A 24,866-nucleotide genomic window follows, 5' to 3' on the forward strand; every position below is an offset into this window, starting at 1 on the left:
TACGGTTTTGAAGTTAAAAATAATTAAATAATAACTAATTCAGTAATTTTTTAACATTAAAAATTTATTCCATAAGAAACTTTTAAGAAAAGTAATTTTTATTTCATAAGTCGGCAATGTTAACAACCGATCAACAATTAGTTACATTTTTCAAAATTTATACTTATTGATTTTGCAATAAAATAGCAAACAGATATTGAATAACTGTATTAGTGTTATTTTTGGTTGTTTTCTTTTTTTTTATTAGTACACTTAAAAAAGTTTAAATTACAAAAGTCAAGAAAAAGAAGTAAAAAAGATTAAAGAAATCAAAATTTAAAAAAATAAACTCTAAAAATTTAGATTAAAAGAGTTTAATCTGATTTACAAACCTGGTTTTGTTTTATAACTTTATTAAAAAACCATAATCTACAGAAAAAACTGTTGGGTAAAAAAATAATGTCTTTTTCAATCCAAGAAAGAGTAGAGATTATACTTTTATTTGGAGAAATAAAAACATAAAAAGGAATAGCTAATGCATTTAATGCACATGGCATCCTAATCATACAATTTTCAAATTAGTCACAAATTTAATAAAAAAATCTCAATGCACTGGTAACATTTCAGATGTTAAAAAGTCTGGCTGACCCAGTACCCAGTACAGATGATGTTGAAGAATGAATATTAGTAGAAATTTCTGTTAATAATCAACAATCGGCAAGAGCAATTGAATCCCTTTCATTTCTTCCTGTAGGGGCATTTAAAAATAACCATTTATAACTTACAATCAACTTTTCTCAAAGAATAAAGAGAAAACAGAGAGATATAATGTAGAAAGATTTCACCAAAAACGTTTTACATTTGAGAGAAGCTTTTGAGCAGTTCCTGCATTACAGTATGGATGAATAAGGGGGGGGGGGGCAATTTGAACATTTAATATGAGGTGAGAAGCAATAACAATTTTTAACTAAAATAATTTTATTAAGCAGTATTTTTAATCCACAAGATTATAGGATTTAAAAAAAATAAAAGACAGAATTATTACACATGAAAAGTAACTAAATTGCATGAATATGTAATTAAATTGTTTTATTTAAATAAAATTCTTCAAAATTGTATGTTCAATTAAAACAAATATTTGTAAAATTTTATTAATTAATAATAATATATTTTTTTTTTTTGCGGTGGGAGGTGGAAATGCATTTACGCACGGAGTGTCAGGCTCCCGCTGATGGTATTATCCAATCACTGTCAGCAGACTACCGACTAAAACCACCCCCTTTCTAACAGGACTCGACCCGGAACCGTTTTAACACATTACTTCCGGTCGAGTCCTCTTATACTAGCCTGATTAGGTGATATCTAATTTTCAGGTCTATCCAAGTCATCCTATTTGGCCCTGAGAATATTGCCGACGAATTGTAAATGCCTGGAAACCTAGAGCAACAACAACTTATGCTCAGGCTGCGGCTGCTATTCCAGCTCCTGCTCCAGTTGCTGTTGATGAGAATGTAATCATTAACAAACTTGCGCCCACTTTGGCAGGCTTAATTGAAAGGATCATTGAAAACAAAATGAAGCCTTACAGCAGTAAAGAAGCTGTTAAGCCAAAGATAGTTGTACAGCCTCCTAAAGATACATCTTTGAAACAGAAAGTTGCTCCTGTTCTGAAGAAAGCGGACGCTAAACCAGAAGTCCAAGTCCGTCTTAGCGAGATTCTAGATGATCAGAAGAAAGTGATTGGTTCGCAGTCCGTTATGGAGGCTTCCAAGCCTCCTGCAACTGAGGTGGCATCTAAACCACAGAGGCCACAAAAAACCACACAGGGGGGGCAAGTAACCCCACTCCCAGAGGCGGTGACTGGTGCGATCCCTGTGTCAGGGGTCGGTCAGGTTTCCACCTCTGAATCGACGCCGATCCATGTCCGTCGTCGTCGGCGGCTTCGGTCATCTCCGATTCGGATACCGGAAGCAATACGGGCGACGATGTTCTCCGCGAACACGAAGCTGTTCGCAATATGGAGAAGAAAAGGAAAAAAGGCTGGCCGAAAGGTAAACCAAGGCCATAATTTAATTTAAAATCAGCGAGTCGATTGTACAATGGAACATCAATGGATGTTTTTCAAACATCCATGAGCTCCAACTGTTGGTACATGATGTAGACCCGATTTGTATATGTCTGCAAGAAACACATTTCTGCCAAAATGAAAATTTTTTCATTATAAGGATACGATATATTTCGGTGAGATCAACCACCAAATGTAAGAGCTAGAGGTAGAGTAGCCATATTAACATTGACTACCGCCGAAGCAGTTCATCTAAATACAAACCTACAAGCGGTCGCCATAAGAATGAAGCGTCCGCTTCAAATTACTGTCTGCAGCATATACTTGCCGAATTTTGATTGGAAGGAGGATGACATAGTGCGATTAATTTCTGAGCTACCCCCACCTGTTTTACTGGTGGGTGACTTTAATGCTCATAATTCTCTTTGGGGATCGGATCGAGTAGATCCCCGCGGAAGAGAAGTGGAAAGGTTCCTGATGAATTCAGAACTTATTCTTTTAAACGATGGGTCAGGAACCTTTTTCAATGCCACAGATGGATCGACATCCTGTATAGATCTTGCTCTCATAAGCGGATCGATAGCACCGAGGTACATCTTCCATGTTTTAGACGATTTGCATGGAAGCTATCATTTCCCGGTGCAAATTGTAACTGATGTTACAAGAACAATATATCCCATCCCTAAAATATGGTTATTTGAAAAGGCAGACTGGACGAGCTTCACAGCTAGAACGATACTCCCCGAAACAACTGGAGTTATTCGGGGATGTCGACGCTATAACAAATGCGATACTTGACTCGTTATCGAGATATATTCCCAAAACATCTGGGAAACTTACGAAGAAACCCGTTCCATGGTGGAACGATGAAATTAGTGAAGCTATTAAAAGAAAGAAAAGGGCGTACAACGCCTTCAAGAAACGTCCTACCCTACAAAATCTTATTGCCTTTAAAAAATACAGGGCGTATGCAAAACGTCTTATGATAGATTCGAAGAAACGATCCTGGCAGCAATACGTGTCATCCATTGACAGAACTACTACTGCAACAGACGTTTGGAGGAAAGTGAAGGCGATTTGTGGGCGTAAAAACTTTACTCCCATAACTACCCTTCAAGATGAAGATAAAATTAAGGACACTCCAAATGAAATTGCAGAGTTATTATCCAATCACTTCGAGAAGGCCAGCAAAACGGCTAACTACGAAGAAGATTTTCGGACGAAAAAAGAAGCACTTGAAGGTCTACTAAATTTCAGAACCGAGTATAATTACTCATATAATGTACTATTTATAATGGAAGAATTCGTGAAAGCGTTGGAGAAAGCAGGCAACACAGCTGCTGGTCCGGATGAAATCCATTATAATATGATCAGGCAGCTGAATACCACTGCAAAACACAGATTATTAGAACTGTATAATCAAATATGGCGGGATGGAATGTACCCGCAGCAGTGGAAAAAAGCACATGTTGTTCCAATACCGAAGAAAAATAAAAATTTAACAGATCCCAATAGCTATCGTCCTATTTCTTTGATGTGCGCTATGAAAAAATGATTAATAATCGACTCGTTTGGGTTTTAGAAAAAGAAAACCTGATATCACCATATCAAGCAGGTTTTCAGCAATACCATTCTACCACCGATCAAATGATCAACTTAGAGAACATTATTTATAACAGCTTTATTACAAGGAAACATTGTGTTGGAGTCTTCTTTGATCTTCAGAAGGCTTTCGATATGACCTGGCGACATGGAATAATCTCCATATAAGGGGAATAAGCCCCATTCATGTATCTTTCAGATACATGAATGATTTATTGAATTAAACATTTCGATTTGGAAATGTTTCATTCAAATGTGTTAATATCGTTTTTTATAGTTTATGTTCTTGTATTTGTGAATACTTTGAAAGAGTTAAATAATTTACATCATTTTGTTAAGAACTGTGCTTTTTCTCTTCTGTTATAAAATGTCAATATTTTCTAACCTTAACCTTACCATTAACTAAATAGAGGTTCGTAGATTGTTGTTACAAAAACACCAAATTATCATAAGCTTACTTGAATCTGCCCTATGAAGCTATCTGAATTGAAAAAATATATGTGGAATATGTAATAAAGAACTGCCTAATAATGGTGAGTTTATTGCATGTAGGACCTGAAATGTCAACCTTCACTACGACTGTTCTGGAGTTGCTGTAACACTTGGAAAGTCAAATTTTAAAAAAATATGAAAAAATGTTCAGTAAAAGAATCTCCCACATAGAAACAATTATTTTATAGTTTTGAAGATGCATCAAGAGATATCTGAACACAGCAAAAGGTCTGGAGTTGTTAAAGTGAAGTCATCTTTAAAGACAGGCCTTGAATCTGAAAAGCAGTATGCATGGTTCAAGAATATGAAAGTTGTTGGACTCATGATATTGATTAACTCTAGAAAATATTAAAGAAAAGGAGAGAACATCAAAATAAAGGAAGATCTCCGATCTCCTTCATGCACAGAAAATTGATATAGGAGACGAACAGTTCACAACTCATCAACTGAGAAGCAGAATAATGTAGCAGCTCCAGTAATTATATAATTTTTTAATAAAGACACACATGATGAAGTAGTAAAAAATCAAGAAAATGTAGATCTGCACTACCTTTGGTGCATAAATCCAATTCAAACAAGCCTATCTATTTTAATCAACTTTAAACCCCTTACATTTCTGTATTGTTTGCAAAAACTTGGAAGCTTGGGAGGGATAAAAATTATAAATTTTTATGAACGATTTTTATTTTTATCAAACATAATGATTTAAATAGAAGATAGAAGCATGCCTATTAAGATAAATAAAATTTCATACTTAGATCTCATCCCATAATTTACTCTCTCCTATGTTCACCTTTAATAATACGAATATAATTAAATTTTCACAATTAATTAAATATAAATACTTAACTAACATAACCTATCTACAAATAATCAATATCATAAATCTTGATAACTGAATTATATAATAAAACAATAGGAACTAACTATAACAAAACAATATATTAAAATTTTAACAACTTTACTTAAAATTATTCTATTCTATTAAAACTAACACTATAAACTTACTACAATATCATTAACTATAGTTTCGTAATTCCTTCTGCAGTTGTGATTCTATTATTTAAGAAACGTGAAGCTATTAAATAACGTGAAGCAATATAAATATTTATAGGCCAATTTCATGCTTTTTAAAAATTATAGAACAAATTGTAAAGAAATGTATAATTTAATTTTTAAACAAAATTAAATTGTTTAGTCAAAACCAATATTACTGTATTAAAGGCAAATCTGTAAAAGATGTTCATATGTAAAAAGTTCAAATCCTAGTAAAGGCAGTTACTTTTATGCGGATTTGAATACTAGGTCATGGGTACCAGTGTTCTTTGGTGGTTGGATTTCAATTAACCAGATATCTCAGGAGTGGCTGACCTCAGACTGTGCAAGTGTGAAAGGGTAAAAAATGATTTGAGTACATATTCAACCATTTCATGTGGTGTACCACAGATTCAGCACTCAGTCCAATTATGTTTACGATATATATAAATGATCTTTGTTCAGGAAATCTATTTGGACTTTTGTCATGTTTTGCTGATGATACAGCAATGTGTTATTCAGCTAGAAATATTGATGAACTTAGATTTAGATTGTAGAGTGATTTAAATCATCTAAAACTATGGTTTGTGGTTAATAGGATGGCAATGAGTACACAAAACTAAATTAATTCATTTTAATTTCAGAAACAAACAAGAACCTTCTTGCAATATTCATCTTAAGTGTAATAGTTGTCTTCAGAGAAAGATTGAATAAATTTGTATTTAATGTGCAAGTATAAAATTGGTTTTTATTATTAAATATCTAGGTGTGTTTATGTTGATGAGAACTGTATTTGGAAAGAGCATATCAATTAGGTTGGGATGCATGTTACAAGGTTTTAGCGTAAAGTGTCTTTTTTAAAGTTTATTTGCCCAATTTCTTATTTGAAATTAGTATATTACGCTTTGGTAAATGGTAAATTGCAATAAGAGGTGTGTGTGGGGTGATACCTATTGTTCTTGTTATAGCTCAAAAAAAGGATAATTAATTAAGTATATCTGTAGAGTCAGGAGATCTGAACATACTTTTCCCCTGTTTAAAGACCTGGGTATACTTCCACTTAGATATCTTTTTATTTTCCTTGTTATGAGTCCTTTCTTTGCTAGGGAAGGCAGACAACTACAAATCCCCTTGTTTATTCGGCAGGTTCCAAACAAGGAATATGGCTTTCACAAGCAAATTTTGGGGCTTATAAAGGATTTTTTACATACGCTGCATAGAGCATTTTCTAATTTGAAGGAATTCGTGAAGGAGCTTAAAGTTTGACTTTTTATATTTGATAATAAGGATTTCTTATGGCAGGCTAGAGTTGAATTTAGGAATGCAGGAAGTACATTGTGTGGTGGTCAAGAACTGAATTTTGTAATAAATTATGAAGTAATACTCACTTTATTATTATTATTTCTTTTAGTAGTTTTTTCACCTTCTCTTTAAACTGTTCTGAAGGTGCTTCAACATAATTTTCTTAAAAGTACCTAGCCACTTTTTTTCACTAATGTACATAACTAAAAGTTGTTTTTTTGTATTTAAATTGTAAATTTTTAGCATTATATTATATATTTTTATTCATGAATACTACTACTACTATTATAGAGTAATGTATAATAATTGTAAATGTGAATTTCAGTGGAAACAAAGAATTTGAATATTTAAATTTAATATTAACTTTTTAATAATAAATCATTAAATATATCTATATCATGGATCTAGATGGCTTGGATACTCACATAGATAGAAATTTTATTTCATTTAATTCTTTTGAATCTAGCTTGCAGTTAGTTATTAACTGCTGAGTGTTCTTAATATTATTTGTATTATCGAAGTATCAGATAAAACTGGGACTTACTCCTGATTTATAAATGGTAAAATCTAACTCATATCTATGCATGGCATCTGCTTGAAATCAATTTACATCAAAATGAAACGAACACATACTGCTGGCCAGGCTTTCATTCATTTTCTCACGGTAGGTCAGCTGATAGAGAGGTAGGTGTTACTATCTCCTATAGAAATGATTTAAAAATATACAAGCTCCTTATTCAATTTAGCAGAATTGCTATTAATAAATCTCCAGATGAAAAATGTAAAACTTTTTTATTTTAATTTTTTATAGGCCTCCTCTATCTTCTAATGTTAATTTCTTTAATGCAGAATTGCAATCTTTATTATGTAATAATATTGTTAAAAATGAAAAGAATATTATACTAATTGCTGACATAAACATATGTTCTCTCTCAAACACCTACGGGATCAGAATATAACCACATTCTACACAATTACGGAATTCTTTATGCTATTATGAAAGCAACAAGAGTGAATCAGAGAATCTAAGCCTGCTGATCATAATTTTACAGATGTTTCATTAAATCTCAAACCTAATCAAATGATATTTTTCATAAGGAGATATTACATGATAAATTGAAGAATCTGGGAAATCAGGCAATTAAATGGTGGCCGCTGTTAGACTTCTCCACCACTTCTTTGCTGTTGGCTTCTGTTGGAGTAAAAAATTCTCTGATGTATATAATAGCTTAAAATTACAATTAAAATTAATAATGCTCAAACACACTTTGTGAATCCCTGGTTTAACAATAAAATAAAATCACTGATTAAAGAAAAATATAGGCTATGGGGAAAGGTAAAGAGAGGTAGAGGGAATATTCAATTACGAAATAGGTCTAAGAAAATAAGGAATGAGTTAACTTCTATGATTCGTAAAACAAAAAGAAACTATTATTTTAATACATTTAATAAATTTAGTAAAGACAACACAAAATCCTGGTCAATTGTGAATACATTCCTTAATAAAAAGGTTAGGTTAACAATGAAGGATGTTGTAAGGATAATTTTAAAATTGAAAGTGAACAATTGTAAAACAGAACAATTTCTCATGGAAGAGGGAACAGTCTGTATACTATATACAGGTAACCATGCCTCTATACATATTAATAATATACATGAACATCTCCAGTCAATTATTCCTACTTTCCTACTCTCCTGGTACGAGATATAAAGAATAATATCGAGTTTCTAAAACTAATTTTGATTTACTTGATTAAGATTTTGATACTGAACACATCCCACATGCTTTGATGATTAATTATCTTAGCTCTATATACAGAAAAAGTGTTAATACAGACTTTTGTAATTATAGGCCAATCAGTTCTATTTCTCTGATAATGAAAATATTTGAACAGTGTATTTTTTATCTCAATATTTTCTGTCTAAGATTTAATATAATTAATAATAATAAATATGGTATTGTTTCAAATAAATCACTGCAGACAATATTGAAAAACTAACGAATGATTTTGCACTTAATGATAAGATTTGTAATTGCTGTATTTGGCTCTGTCAAAGGCCTTTGATTTGGTACAGTGTAGAGTAGTAATTGAGAAAATAATTCAGATAAAAGATGGAGGAAAATTATTAACAAAATTTTAAAATCTATTTTGCTGACAGATATGTTCAAGTAATTATAGGTAAAACAGTGCCTAATTAGGTACCTAGTTTAAGTCCTTCCATAAAACAGAGATGTGGTCTGATCCAGGGAAGCATTTAACACTTTTATTTTATAATCTACATGTAAATGACTTAGCATATCTTAGCTTTAGAGAAAAAGCCTTATAATATGCTGGTGACACAATAATATATGACTACATTGATGTACATGAAGCAATAACACACACCAAATAAGATTTGAATGTCCCTGTAAAGTTTTTTCAATAATTATATCATTCTTAACACAAACAAAACACAACTGATAGTTATGGTTAAAAAATCAGTATCAATAAAGATAATTACACAAGTGTTCCTAATAAGCCTATGTATTGCAAAAATCACAATTGTTTTAGAACAGATTATACCTATAAATGTGAAAATCTAGTTTTAGTTGACAATCTAAAGCATTTGGGAGTTCTTCTGGCTAGCAATATGAAATATAACACACACATTACTCACCTTTGTAATTTGTTTAAAATATCTATAAATTTAATAAACTATCAGAATGTTTAACAATTGAAATTAAACATGTACAATATTTTCCAATAATAGAAAATTTACTAAGGATGGAATCACTTCCTATTCAACAGCTTCTGGTTATATATTAGCTCTCCTAAAATCTATCATATCCAGAATTAGGAATTCTGTTTTGTGAAATTCAAGTTGGCTTTCATGGGATAATGTATTTTGAAGGCTTGGAAAAATATTGTACAATACAGAAACATTATTTGCAATTACAACACAGTTCAAGATGTATGTACGGAACACGAAAACAAAACTTTTTAACCTCACGATTTAATAATTCATTTGGTAAAGCATTGCTTGTATATCGTGTACCTATCCTTTTGAATGAACTCCCACGAGAACTAAAATACATACAACACCTATCTCAATCTAAGTTAAAATTGAAAATTCAGTTTTTAAACATCACAGCTGGGCTGAATTAATTAGGAAATATTGTTGTTGAACAATGATAGATCTCACTACATCGTCGCTTTTTTATTTTATTTTTTACGCATACCAACGGTTAGTATACACCTCACATTAGTTAATAACCGACATCACAAAGTTTAAAAACATTTAATCAAAACAGATATGTACAAAACAAGTAAGATTTTGAACATTAAATTCTTTATTTACAAACAAACTTTTTAAGATGGCAAATCAAAGTATTAACCTTGTAAATGTGACAGTGAATCTCATGTGGTTGCAGGTAAAACAACCTATAAAATTTGAAAAATATATTATTTAAAAAAAATTATTTGTTATATTACCTATTTATTTGGATTTTTTTATATTATTATTTTCTGCACAGATATATATTTGATAAGACTAGTCCGAGTTAGATCTAATAAAATTTTAGCTTTATTATTAAAAAAAAAGTTATTACGAATCTGTATTATATTCTGTAGAGTTATTTTCATTTCTTTTATTATATTTGATACTCTAAGTTTGGTTTTGTAATTTTTATTTGTAACTGCTCCTTCAATACTAATGTCTGGTAGCAAAGGATAGCAGTAGCAGAGATTGGCGAGATGACTACACAATCAATCCAAGATAAGGATTGACTGGATGTAATGCCAGATTAAGATCATGACCCAGAACCCTCGGTGTTTTAAATGCTATTGGTATGGGCTTCTGGCAGCGCAGGCGAGGGGTTCGTTTAGGTCTGCTACGGTGGGGAAAGATTTTTAGTTGTTATCTCACTCCGAATGACTCGATAGCAGATTTTCACTAAAGATTGACGCACTGGAAGATGTACTCGTTGCTGCTGTCAGTAGGGTTGTGGTAGCTGCGGACTTCATCTTCAGGACACTGTAGTGAGGTATGACGCATACAGACTTCAGAGGGAAATACTCCCTTGACATGGCGGAGATGAATGACGTAGGCGGCCTGGCGCCCAACCAGCAGGGTTTCCGATGTAGCTCAAGAAGTTGTTGAGGCAATGCGGCGAGCAGAGGACCAAAATCATTTTTAGCGCCCTGTGGTCTTTCTCGTTACGTTGTACGTGAAAAATACGTTCAACTCTGCAGGGTAGAGCGATATTCTTTGGGCTCGGGAGCATTCGTTTTGTATCTTTCGATACCACCTCAGAATGGTGGACGAGGAACTGTGGTCTCATCTATGAGACCGCGGAAGGCTGGTGTAGGACCGCAATGACATCGAAAGCGGCGCAGGGGTCAACCCCCGGCCCGAACTTTGGAACACTGTATACGACGCGACAGCTTGCTGAGTTTGACGGAATAGTCGGCCTTGATTGAATACTGTGATGACGTTATGCTACTTGTAGTAGACCGCGTCGTGGAGCCAAACAGACCCAACAGAAGCTTAGCTGAGCGATGCGCAGGATCAGTTCCTGGCTGGACGACCATGGGTTGTCTCTAGCCCTTCACGATGGAGATCATAACTCTAACAAAAACCCGTATTGACACCCTCCTCCCATTAGGGTCAGGAATGAGCCTATTGCAATTACAAAAAATTGCAAAAAAATTTTGCAATTTTTTTGCAAATAGGTGCAACACACCGCTCCGAGTCTCTTTCCGCGTATCGGACGGTTTCCGTGCCTGCCATTCTGGTGGTCGCCGGCGTTATATCGATAGTTTTTTCTGCAAGATTGGCCTTCAGGAAGCAGTGGGCAGGCAAACACTGGCAGACCATTGCCGGGAAGGAATGGACTTGCATGTTCTCCACCTGGCAAAAGACCTGGGATTGTGAGAACAGAGGATGATGGACTATAAGGCTTATCCCTGTCAGATTATGGACAGAGAGGCAGCATGGAGAGGTGGAGTACTACATGTCCTTTTTTTTAGTGGGTCAGTGGTACTTCCATGCTTATCTCCAGCCATAGGGAAAAGCACCATCCTTCGACTGCCTCTATTACCCTGGTGTACGGGACGACGCTTAGCACACCTTTTTCAAATGTGCTTGGTGGGCAGCAGATTGAGGGGCACTAGAGGCTGATCTTGGAGCATTGAGCCTCCACAGTGTGGTTGTGATGATTCTCAGTGATCTGAGCAGCTAGGAGTGAGGGGCCTGATTCATTGAGGAGATTCTCAAGATGAAGAAGGGTGAACTGAATAATCCTGAGCCAGGTGAAAAGTAGTTAGCAGCCTTCTCAGGCTAGGATAGGAGGACTTGGCCTGAAGTAATGTGAAAAACGGTTCCAAACCATTTGTTGGTAAATAAGGTGGGTGGCTTTAACCAATAGTCTACTGAGGGTAGTTTGATAAAACCAACAGTAGCACTACGAGCTACTTCCATGGTCCATGCTAACATGTATAATGTTAGTAATTTACATTACTATTACATAACTATAATTAATGTTATTTAAATTACTATTAACTAAGTTTGACTTTATCTACCGTATTCTCTAACTTATTGGAGTCTACCTTAAACACATCTACATCAGCCTTAGCACTTTCTACATCGTTTCTAAATTGGGTATTATGATTACTGAATTCATCTACAATACTAGACATATGATTACACATTTCCTCTGCTAGTTTATTCATATTTTCATTTATACTATTTTCCAGTTTGTATTATCAGGGCAGTAATGTCCTCCTTAGTAGTGTTCATCTTATTACTAGTAAATTACTATTACAAATGCAAGAATAAACTGTAATAAATAGAAAAAACTTATCAATAACGAACAATGCTAACTACTACTGCTATTGAGAATTTAATAATACATCAAACATCAAAATAAACAACAAAAAAAAGTCAAACAATAAGCAATCAGAACTAACCAATCAAAATAAAATAAAATTTGACCAATGTAAACCTTAAACTAACATAAATCATAACAAATAAAAACTGTTTCAACTTTATATCTTATTTCTGAAACCAGTGTCATGTGTCCGCGGCTTGATCAGAATATTGAGAGATTGATAATCGGGAATGTTTTTATAATTACAATTTATTAGTTGAAGAATCTAAGTAAAAAAAGATAAATCAATGATAATGACAATGGTAATGACAATAATACACAACTCACAATAATAATTAAAATAATGACAATAATAAATAAATAATGATCATAGTAATCACAACTACAACAACAATAATAGTAATAATAAATGTAAATAATAATAACAGCAGTGATTACATACAAAACAGGATTTAAAGTAATCGTCAGCATTTATTCATAGGTAGGTAAATAATGAAGACCAGAATTCAGTCCCATTGACAAAAGACATTAGCATGAAGGCTAGTATTAACACTTTTAGCCACTAGTCTTGTATTAACAACAATATCACAATAAGATAATAAAACTTCCACTGTAAATACCTTTGCTGTTCACAAACAAAACTACCCTAACAGTTTATGAATGAAATTTAGTACATTATCTCTTTTACTTAAAGTCTAACAGTAACTTACTGAACCAGTTCTTGTTTTCATGACCTGGAATTACTTGTAACATCACCAAAATCACATCAAATTTAGTTCACTAGAAATTTGCTTCTTCACTGACCTCCTTGCAGAATACGGTTGCTGACTGACATCTCACAGAACTCACATCCCGCAGACTCTCATCTCACAGACTGACATCATAATGTCTCGCTTAGACTGATTTGTAGAACTAGTTTCAACTGGTCTTCCCCAGAGTACTTATATTCCTATCTTCTTTACCTGCCAGACCAGACCCCAGATGAGCATGAGAACGACTGACTGAGCCCTTTCGTTCCCATGCATTCCTAACTTGGATCCAGTAACTCTTCTCACAGAACAAACCATTATTTAGGTGTGTCAGTGGGCAGTATAAAAGATGATTGTTAAACGACCAAAAGGGTTACCTTTACCAAAAGGGTTTCTTTTAGCCCCTTTCTGGATTCCTCCCATTATTATATTTTCTACTACTTTCTTCTTATTTAGTAGGAATCCGTTACTCAGGTTTGTTATTCCGATCTTGTTAACAATATATATAAAATGTTTTAACAAAGAATATTGTCCGCTTGTGGAGCAGCAATTAAAACATAACAATAAAATTAAATAGAAACGAAAATGTAGAAAACAATTTTAATTTGATAAATAATAAATTGTCTCTGATAATAAACAAAGTAAAATAATAGAACAGAGTTAAATAATGATTTTTTTTTTTTTTTAGATAGCTTTACATTTACCCTTACTGCCATCTCAACCTCATTGAAAAAAGTCCTAATAGGGAAGCTGAGTGACCTAGTTTAATGAGAAGAAAGTACGGAAAACAGTAAATAAAATCTTTGTATGTGCACTAGTCCTATTGGGGATGTATACAAGAGGATAACATAAAAATATTAAATTGAGTATAAATATGTTATAAAACTACAATAATATAAACTACAAAAGACTTGGTAATATGGCAAAACAAAACATAAAAGTACTAAAATAGTAATATAAAGGTAACAAAAAATAATGTTAAAATATCCTAATTAACAAAGTTTGTGGGCCGTTATTTCAGGAAAACTGCAAAAAACACTGTTAAGAACTTGGCACAAGAAATGTCCTAATCATTCAAAGAAAAATTAGAGAAGTGCTTGCAATCTATATCATAAAATAGTGTTAACAAATTTCAGCTAAAAGGTATAAAATTTCATTGCCTATGATTAAGACTAAGTTGAAAGGAGTGCAATAGAAAAGTATTGATATCCAAGTGTTTGATATACTTGGACTTTTACTGAAGAAAAAACTTCTTTTGAAAATCACTGAATTAAGTTGTCTCTCTCGCTCTCTCTCTCTCTTTCTCTCTCTCTCTCTGTGTGTGTGTGTGTGTGTGTGTGTGTGTGTGTGTGTGTGTGTGTGCTTCACTATTGAAATCATTGTTTTCTGTGTAATTATTAAAAATTATTTAAATAAGAAGTTAGTTTATAATTATCTCATTATTCTAAAAATAATTTACCTTGCTAAGAGCGAACATAAGTATACCTGAAGGGATGCATTTATTAGCTCATATTAATTTCAATGTTAAAACAATAAAAAAATTTTCCCATTGCCAATATACAATTTTTGTGAAAAAAATCTTGGTTACAATTACAAAAATGTTTTTCACAAAGTGATTTATTTTAATGATATATATAAAATACAAGCTATAACTAATCATTTATTACATATTTTAGCAGTATAGGGGTAAAGGTTTTACCACCTTGTGTGTATAATATATTTAAATACATTTGGTTTACCTAGACAGTGAATGACCAATTAAGTACATATTACAATTTCTCCAGAATGTTGATTTGATTCCGCCACCTTTTGCGGACTACTTTGAAGCACATTTTCTTACTGTGTGAAAAATGATAAGAAACTCTTTGTTTCAATAATCTCTAATCATTCTAATTATTGAGACAATTTCTAATCATATATAACTTCTGTATATGTGTAAAAATGATTACACAACATTTGGCCTCTGAATATTAGATGCCTCACCCACTTACTTTTTATGGCCTGTTTTGTACCTCTGAAAAAGTGGTGAAAAGCATTTTAAATTCTTGCAAAAAAGAAAAGAAATAAAAAGAAAAATATAATTGGGAATTGTAAAACTTTCCCAAGCTGTTAAAGGGGAAGTGGTTCTCAAAACTTGATTTCAGGTTTTAAAAAATATGGCATCGATCCCATTGATAATAAAGTCTTATGTCTTATTAATTTAATGTTCTTGGTTTTATTTGTAAAATGAATTTTGAGCTAATGTCATTATACTTAACCAATAATTTTATTACTGAGTAAGGATTTGCATAAATATGATACCAGATCAAAGAAAAATTATTACATAATAGCAATAAAGTACAAGAAAAATTCCAACTCATTATATCCTAAGAATTAGCTATGTATAATAAATCACCTGGTTTTCTTATATATATATATATATATATATATATATACATACATATATATATTATTATTATTAGTATATATAAGAAAAGGGTAGTTGCTCTTGATACATTCATTACGTGATTCTACCTTAGCTACTGGATTGTATAAATGAAATCTTTATATTTATGTGTAAATCATAGGCTTTATTTTTAAAACAATAATATGGAAAATTTTTCCTTTCTAACAATATTCTTCCTGTGTATTTACAAGCAAAGTATAGTAAGAACATTTAAGGACATAAAACAAAAAAACAAATATCTTCTCTGAGTCTTAATTATGTTATTAAATCAACATTTCAAGGATACATTTATTTAGAGATAAATTTTTAGATATGGCATATTAATTAAATAAAAATTTGAAATATTAATGTTTTAATTTAAAATATGTTAATAATAAAATACATTAAACATATTTATGTACAGAAAAATTCAATAATTCACTTCAATTTGTTTTGCATGTTACTTAATGGAATTAATTTTAAGTAGTAATATTTAAAGAAATATTTTGCGACATCCAGAAAAAAATATGCATTCTATGCTGTAATATAGATGAATATTTTGAGAAAATAACTATGAAATAATAATGCTGTTCAAATATTTCTGGTATCAATAAATCCTTATTTATATAAATTTTTATTTATTATGTCTTATGAAATTAATGTAAACTAAATATATGCAGTGCAACCAATCTTGATGCTTGGTGATACAGCAGCGACAGCTACAATTCAATTCATTCTACTATCCTTGTAGTATAACATTTATTTCTTTACCTAACAGCAAATTGGTCTTTGTAAGATATATTGTGTGTGTGTGTGTGTGTATGTGTATATAAAATCAAATTTGGCATAATATATATTTTATGTCAAATTTAATTGCAAACAATTAGGAAACTATGGTAAATAATATAGCTATATTGTTTCTTGATGTGATTCTACATATTTTTAGTATATATGGTAAAAACTTCAAATTGATATGAAATTTTGGGTGTTATTTGACTTATTTGTAATTAGATATGAAGTATATGTCTGCTACAACTTATTCTTTCTTATATAATGGCTTAGTTTTTTTTTTAATTCCTTTACTTATGTGTTTGATGTCTCTTAGTGAAAACTGAGTCGTTATAGTGTTTTAAATTGTTGGAAATATAGTTAAAAAAATATTAGCATGGTTGAGAACAAAATGATTATTTATAAAAAAAGTAGTATGAACAAATAGGTCAAAAGTAATTAAATTGAAGAATATGTTTCTTCTAAAGGGAAAGTAGTATGTGGTAAGTGTTAGGTATTTTTGATGTTATAAAAATAAATGTTTTTAAAATATTTGATTTGCTTTCTAGCTTGGGTTGTTTTCTTCATTCTGTAATGGTAATAATAAAAATTTTGACTTTCTGGCTCTGTGTGAACAGAAAATAAAGACATTAAATTTTATACAATTAATCTATTAAAATCATGGTGTCATTCAGAAAACTAATAAAACAAGGTTGTGCTATATTATTTTGCATGGTTCGAGAACTCAAGTAAGTTTCTGTTGACTTGCTAGAAAATTTTAATAAAATATATTCATGTCATTCAAAAACAAGTTACTAAAATTGATACCTTTCAAGAAAAAAAGGCATTGATTTAAATGACCAAGGAATATTTCTACATTCCTTTTATCGGAATAATGACTGAAGATTTTCACTTAAAAGAAACAACAAAAAAAACCCATTATTGCAGAGCCAAAACTAATCTTAGTTTTTTGAATAATTTTCGCTAACAATAAAGATTTTCTAAAGAAAAAATTGGATCAACTCAAAAATTAAATTACAAAACATTATGCATATTTTAAGACTAACTTCTCATGTAGTTTTTGAAAATGTTCTATTAAGCAATGCAGTTTTGAAGACTGATATCTGCAATCTCTGTGAACAATAAACTGTAAAAAAGATCTTTTACATTGCTGTCACATTCTTAAAAAGAAAGACATTGTATTATTATTACATATTAAAATGCAAAACTACATAACAAATTTTATTTTTTTAAAAACTGAACTGATATCAAGGTCATGTAACATGATGCACATATGTAGAATTATAAGATTCCCTCTGCCCCTACTGATGCTGTTTAGTATATGTAATGAATATTGGGTCTGAAAAAGATGAAAAGACTCCTATAGAAGACTCCCACGTCGTCTAATGTGGGGGATGCATACAGAATATCATGATTCTCACTGTCCCTACCTACCTGCCAAATGGCGAAAAACTTTTTTGTCAATTTTCAGATTGATTCTTTTTGTCTAAAAATGTTTTTCAACATCATCGTACCATTGTCAAAAGCTGCTGCATTGATTGCAAGAAGATTTATTTCAATCAGATTAAAAGGAAAAAAAATTGAGCACAAACAAACATAAAAAGAAAATATGGATTAAATACATAATCTCCTTTTTTGAAGTCAGTTAAAAATCAAACTTACCAAAAAAAATTGATTGCATATACAACTTCCCAATCCCAAAACTCAGTTAAACACACCATTTTGCAAAATAATGCTTTGATTACCCTGTTTTAATATTAATGTATTTAATGATAACTCCATTTGTTATTTGTTTTGTGGAACATGAGAGTATTAAAAGAAACCCTGTAGAATCTTTCCAGTATAACCATGCAATTAAAAACAACTTCCAAAATTTTCAAAAATTACTTTTGCCAATTTTCTGTCATATGAAACAGGAGGTCAAAGTAAAACATTAGATGTCCATTCAGGTTAGGGAATCTTCAGCCATGGAAGGTTTCCTGGTATGGCTAACAAGCCCAGGCGGAAGAGGAAGCCAGAGCCTGTGCCTTCGACTTCCTGTGAGGATAAGGTATCTGAGATGGAGACACAGACTCCCACCTGGGTCAAGTCGATCCCTGTGATTGAATCTTTAAAAGTTAATGGCACGCCTGGCAGTTCTGCTCTGCTGGCTAAAGCAGTTCAGAGTGACCTGGACTACTTCATAAAATTTTTGGTCCTACCCAGCAGCATCAGTTCAGGAGCAAGGAAGACCATTCTTGCTCGACTGACTAAGTTAAAAGAGGCCTTTTCTGTTGTGGCAGAAGGCTTTGAGACCCTAGCCTTCCAGCCCAAGAAGGCTTAAGATCCTTCTTAAGTTGGTTCAGGCCCCAGCGCAGCCCAGGAGCTATGCTGATGTCCTCAAGAATAAGTGAGAAGCCAGCAAGATTGCTTCTAAAAAGCTGGAGGCGATCTTCGTGAACAAGGTGGAGGGATCGAAGACCACAAGTCAGGACTTAAAGCAGGACTTCCATGTTGCACTTCTTGACAGTTGGAAGCAGCTGAAGATCAGAGACATAAAGGAGACTAGCCACTGGTCAGAGGTCGATGATTGTGGGAGTGATCATTGACTAACAGTTTTTGAGTTAGTTGGCGGGCTGCGCGATGTCTATAGGGGGAACGACCCTGCTCAGCAGGGGCGCTTCCTGCACAGGAAGGCGGAGTGACCTAGATTTTCTAATATTCTTACGGCCAGGCTTCGGGTTTTTGCTCATGGTCTGGAAGATCTCCCTTTAGATGATCTGGCAGAGAATTTCTCTTATGCCGCAGTTGAAGCCGCTGAACAATCAATTCCCAGAAGTACTGGTCGAGAAAGGGTAGCTGAATGGTGGACTTGGGACTTGACCGCTATGAAGCGGGCTGTGGGCCGGCTCAGGAGAGCCGCGCAGCGTGAGGGTGATCCTGATCGGTGTGCAGTTTTGCTTATGGACTATCTTCGGAAAAAGACCGAGTATTTTCATAAGGTTAGGTCTTCTAAGCGTGATTCCAGGCGCTCTTTTGTTAAAGAGCAGGGAAATAAAGACCCTTGGGGTGTCTATAGAGTTCTTGGTCATAAGAAGACATTCTTCTGTCGGCTCTTTTGACCTAGGATGGAGTTGTAATAGATAAAGATCGTGTCCTCACTCTTCTGATGAACGATCTGCTTCCAGATGATACTGAGATTGGTGAGACTTCGTATCTTCGACGTGTTCGCAGAGAAGTCGTAGATTTTCGCTCTGAGAATTTGTCTTCTGAGATTACTGAGGCGGATGTCCGCCAGGTAATTTGCAACCTGGCTAGGAATAAAGTCCCCGGATATGATGGTATCAAAGTGTTGCTCCTTGTTCACACGTTACCAGTGATTCTTGGTCCTTTGACTAGGATTTTTAATAGGAGGTGTTTTGCTGGATATTTCCCAGCATGTTGGAAACGTGGTGTTTTTTAAAAAGCTTTTAAAAGGTGGTGACAAGGATCCCACTGTAAGTTCTTCTTATTGTCCTCTGATGCTGTTGCCTAGGTAAGGTTTTCGAGAAGGTTCTACCGCATTAATAGTAGGTTGACTTCTAACCATATGCTGACGGACGACCAGTATGGTTTTGCCCCCGGCAATGGCACAAAGGACGAAGTTCTTAGGGTATCGGATATGGCTCCAGTGAGTGCAAGTACGTACTCGGCGTCTTTTTGGACATATCCATCAGTTAAAACTTCTCCATATAAATGGAAGAACGACGTGAAGCTGACTAGGATAGGTGGTGGTGAAACTCCAATAACAAATTCATATTTGTTAACCAGCAAAGAAAGACCAATGTGCGGTGTTTGTAATAAAGCACATACAGTCAAGCATCTAATGGAAAAGTGTACCATATATGAGGACCTCAGAAAGAGGTACGGAGTAATAAATAACATTGCTGCTCATCTGAAAAGTGGAAAATAAGAAAAAATTAGTTGCTTATCTCCACGACAGTGGAATACTACTAACAAGTCTATAAGGAAATTCAAACTGTGTAAGGAATCTCTAAGCGAAGTAGTTTCATTCTGTGTGAAAAAAGGGAGTCTTGAAGCATGGCACGTATAGGACCGGAAGGGCGCTCTTGCTTAGAGCGCCCGGGCTTACCTGCATACAAGAGTGTCGGAAGTCGGAGTGTATCCGATGATGGCATGGGGGACCCTCGACAGTAGACAAAGGGCCTGGGGCAAAGGGAATGAACAAGGCGTGCATGAAGCCAGGTACGTCAGGACCAGGAAGGACAGCCTTCCCCTTCGAGGGATTCTTTGGCCGTCCTGAACAGATATTTTTGGTTGCTTGGAATTTCTCCCACCACCACCCCTAAAGCATAAGACCGAATATCTGTGCCACAAATGGCAACTGAGCCTCGAGCAGTTTAGCGACCAGTATCCTAACATAACTCTTAGAGCTTACCTAACAGCGTTAGCGGACTAAGCGCGATGCCATACACCACCGGCTTTCTTGTCCCAACTGCTCACTTGTCATATTTGCTAAAATGGGTACGCGCACCCCGTTAACTACTAAAAATATAAATATGTCATCCATAAATAAAATTTGTTTTTTCGAGGCAGCAATTCGCTGCCATGCCTAGGTCGCTGAATGCCAGCAAGTACCTGTACACCATTTTATAGCGCTTGGAGCCATAATAACTGGCTACTGGTCAGCCATACTCAGGGTTAGCTTCCCACGGCAATACGGTAAGAGTCTTTCCCTTAAGCAAACTAAGGATGCCGATTGAACAAAGCAACCGCATCTAGGAACTTTCACACGGTCCGACAATTCGATTCTGGGCTCGTCGCTTGTGAGTGGCCAATTTTCTTCTTGACCTCTAAGTTTCAGGATGGCCCGGTCTCTGGCACCCCCCAACAACAGGGCAGTCAAACATCAGGTGTTCATTTGACTGGACCTCCCCGCAGACGCAGAGTTGATCAGCTGCCAGGTGGAACTGAAAGAGATACTAGTTCAGTTAACGTGGTAGGTGAGCACCTGGCCTCCAAGGTGTTCTTAAAAAAAGTTGTTCTCAAGATCCTGTATAAACTTATACAATGGTCTTCCCTTAGTCGTAGTGTTCCATTCTAACTGCCGTGCTTCCATCGCGAGGTTGTAACCTCTTCCGCCGGCGGGAAATGGGCAACTGAACGAAATTTAGATCCGGTGCATTGTGATCACCGTTCCTGTCCGGTACTGGCCCTCATCCCAAATACCTTGGCCTCTCGGCCTCATGGCTACCCGAACTTTCACCACTAAAGCGATTGGGAGAGCCTTCCCAATACGGTGGTAGCCTCGTAGAAGGTTTTCTAAAAACACCAATGTATGTAATTAAGGCTCTGCGCTGGGCACTTATTAAATTTTGAAGAAGTGCTCTATTCACATCCAATCTATTTGCACAAACAGAAGCCGCGTAAGAGGTCAAGCTTTTGAAGACACCTCGGTACACCATGTACATTTGACGACTCGACAACCCATAGTCTTTCCGAGAAATCCTCCTATGTTTGTGCATCACTGAGACGGCGTCAGCCACTACTTGCCTAATGTGGTTGCTAAACAGCAACTTCTCATCAAACAAAACACCTAGGCACTTATGAACTCGAACTCGGCTGATTACACAGCCTTTATACTTAATACGGGGGTTATGACTGTGTGATAATTTGCCTGCACCCTTGAGAAGCATAAAATTCGTCTTTGGGTACAGAAATCTTTAAATTTTGAATGTCTATTCAGCCCTCTGGGGGTTAACAAAGCCGCCTGCGCTCTGCCTTTTAGCTGCGGTTGTGAGTTATCACGAACTAATAGGATACAGTCATCCGCAAAAGCCTGGGCCGTGATCCCTTCTGGGAATGTAAGCCCCAAAAATCCGTCGAATATCAGGTTCTACAGCAAGCGACCGAGAACAGAGCCCTGCGGGCCTCTTGCCGATTACCGGCAAGAGGCTGATGGGTCGACAACTGCTGAATCTACTCGGATCCTTCCAGATTTTAAGAGCACCCACACCTAAGCCACCTTCCAAGAAGTTGGAAAGAAATCCCAGCTTAGGCACCCTGATAACAGTCTGCCAAGCGGCTCTCTTATGACAGGCAGCAGATGATAGAAAATATCCGGATCGAGTTGGTCAATCCCTGTTGCCTTTCTCAGTGCTATTCAAGAAACCACTCTGTCTATATCTACGGTTTTCATAGCCCGGCCAGATGTCTCACCCATGGTGTCTCTCCCGTCCTAACGCTGACTTCTGTTTCACCCTCTGAGTATCTGGAAATAGAGTATTCAGGAACCCCTGGTAAGTTGCCACAGATGTTAAAGTGTGGTCACGACCACCAAACCAAAATCGAAAACGTGCACGTGCATTGGCTTTGGCTGGTAACATGACTTTGCGAGCTGCCAATGGTTGTGCTGCAACTCGCACATGGACTCTTGCCAGAACTTGATTTTTGGCTTCCTTGATGGCATGAACGTACTCATTGCGGTCGCGCTGGTAGATCCGAACAGGTGGATGAATTGCTCTTATGACGCGACGGGGACCCAAATTGGTTACGTTCTACGGGACTATTTATAGAGGGGGAGTCAACTGCTACGGCATCCTAGGGCAACTGATGGGCTGCTTAACGACGGTTCCGGTTGTTTTTTTTTAATATCGGGGCCTTTATACCCTGCAAGTTTTTTCAATGTTTTTGTTTAAATGTTCTGTCTTGTCTAGTTTTGTGTTTTTAAATAAAATGTAAGGGCCCTTTACACCCTTACACATTTGACAGACTTGATGGTGATTTAACCTCTATTTTAAAGAATGGGATGAGGGCTAATGACCATAGAAATTGATGCCCATATAACCAAAAAAAAAATAATAATAATATTGTGATAAGATTTAGATAATGTCGTCTTTATTTTATTTCATTTATTAAAATTTCAGTGACCAATAAAAGCCATAAAAAAGTTATAATAAATTCATTAATAAAATTTATATCCTGCAAAGATTAAAAAATATATACTACAAATAATTATTAAAAAAAATTATTAAAACTAAAAAAAGTACAAAAAACAATTATAATCATATTATTGATCTATTTTTAAATAAAATAAAAACTGTTTCAATATTTTTTTAAATCAGTATTATCATAACCTTACTAATCAAACAATACTTTAAAACTTTTTGAATGAAAACTGGGAGAACAGAAAATATGTAATTGATGTCAATTAGTTGTGCGGCTGCAAAAACAACCAGTAAATGAGAGATATTTTCATAAAAACATTCATTCATTAAACTCTCTACTTAATAAATGTGATCATTTTAAGCTGAAATGAATCTAAATAATTTTGTAGGACCAGTATTCTTCAAAAATTAAAATAAAAAATCAGTTTATGATAATAAAGAAAAATATACATTTGGTAACTTGAATAAAAATAGTAAAAAGTTCTTACAGTGCCTCTAATTAATATTGTAACCTCTAGTTTTGTTACTAATATTTGGAAATGTGACAAACATATTTACAAAGAAAAAAAAAGAATGAGATAGAATGTACTAGTGAAAGATATTCAACATAATATATCTCAAAGGATTTATCAAGGTATTTAAATAGTAGGCGCACAAACTTATTTTTTTATTAATCTGTTTTACAGTATAACCATTTTCCCCAAAAAAATAAAAATTAACTTCCATCAAATATATAATTTAGTTAATGATGACACAAAAATCATTTGAAAGTGGTAAAATTAGAGTAGGTATATTGGATGTAATATAATACTGGAATTATCTTTGAATAACAGCTGTTGATTAATAAAAGCAAATAAGTTTCAATTATATTACATGCCAGTGAAAACTGATTTTTACTCAAAATGTTGTAGATGAAATAAAGTATATTAGTAAATAAACATAAAGTTAAATTTTTTTATAGATATTAAATTACATACTGCAGGTCTCACTTCTCAGAGATGAATGTGTAAAATGTAAAAATAAATATCATTAAAACATACTCACATGTTCATTGTTTGATGTACAAAAAGTCTTTCTGCATGGTAATAAAGTTAAAACAGCATGAATCCAAATAAAACTGACAAAACTAATGATTTTCAAATGAAACATTTAACAAAAAAATGTTTATTTCATTTCTAAATATTGGTCACACTTAAATAAAATATAATTAATAAAATAAATAGATAAAAAAACATTCTATTGTTTTTAACGAAGTAAACATCTAACTAAAGATGTTTTACAATATACTATTGTAGAATGCCAGTTTAATGCAATAAAATTTATTCTACTTTTAGTTTGGCTGTTGCATAATATGCAGTAATATTAATAATTATTGATAAAATTATTTAATATCAACAAATCTTAATGAGTCTGAACTTACTGAGGAAAATGAGAGAAATAGTGAGATTAAATCATATTATAGATATGTTATACATGTGTGCAATATTACAAATAATCTGCATAAAATATTAATTTCATACAATATTTATAGCTCCATCAACTTAAGTATGATAAAATAAAAAGAAAGAAATTAAAACTACTATACAAGAGGACTTCATAATGAATATACTGTTAGATAATTGTGTTATGGAAA

At 33.9% G+C, this 24,866-nt stretch overlaps 1 protein-coding gene across 2 annotated transcripts in view; it reads right to left on the bottom strand.

Annotated features, from left to right (window-relative positions):
• LOC142318038 (uncharacterized) overlaps window positions 1-24,522 on the bottom strand; it is a 34,352-nt gene extending 9,830 nt beyond the window's left edge. The window contains exon 1 of one of the 2 annotated variants that reach the window (XM_075354569.1): window positions 24,278-24,522. In XM_075354569.1, coding sequence (XP_075210684.1) covers window positions 24,278-24,382 — 105 coding nt within the window. In that variant the 5' untranslated portion in view covers window positions 24,383-24,522. Of the gene's footprint in view, window positions 1-9,133; window positions 9,839-24,277 lie in introns of those variants that run through there. The other variant, XM_075354575.1, reaches the window with a different exon arrangement.
• Between the last annotated feature and the right edge of the window lie 344 nt (window positions 24,523-24,866).

This window comes from Lycorma delicatula, chromosome 1, assembly GCF_047948215.1.
Source record: "Lycorma delicatula isolate Av1 chromosome 1, ASM4794821v1, whole genome shotgun sequence".
NCBI lineage: Eukaryota > Metazoa > Arthropoda > Insecta > Hemiptera > Fulgoridae > Lycorma > Lycorma delicatula.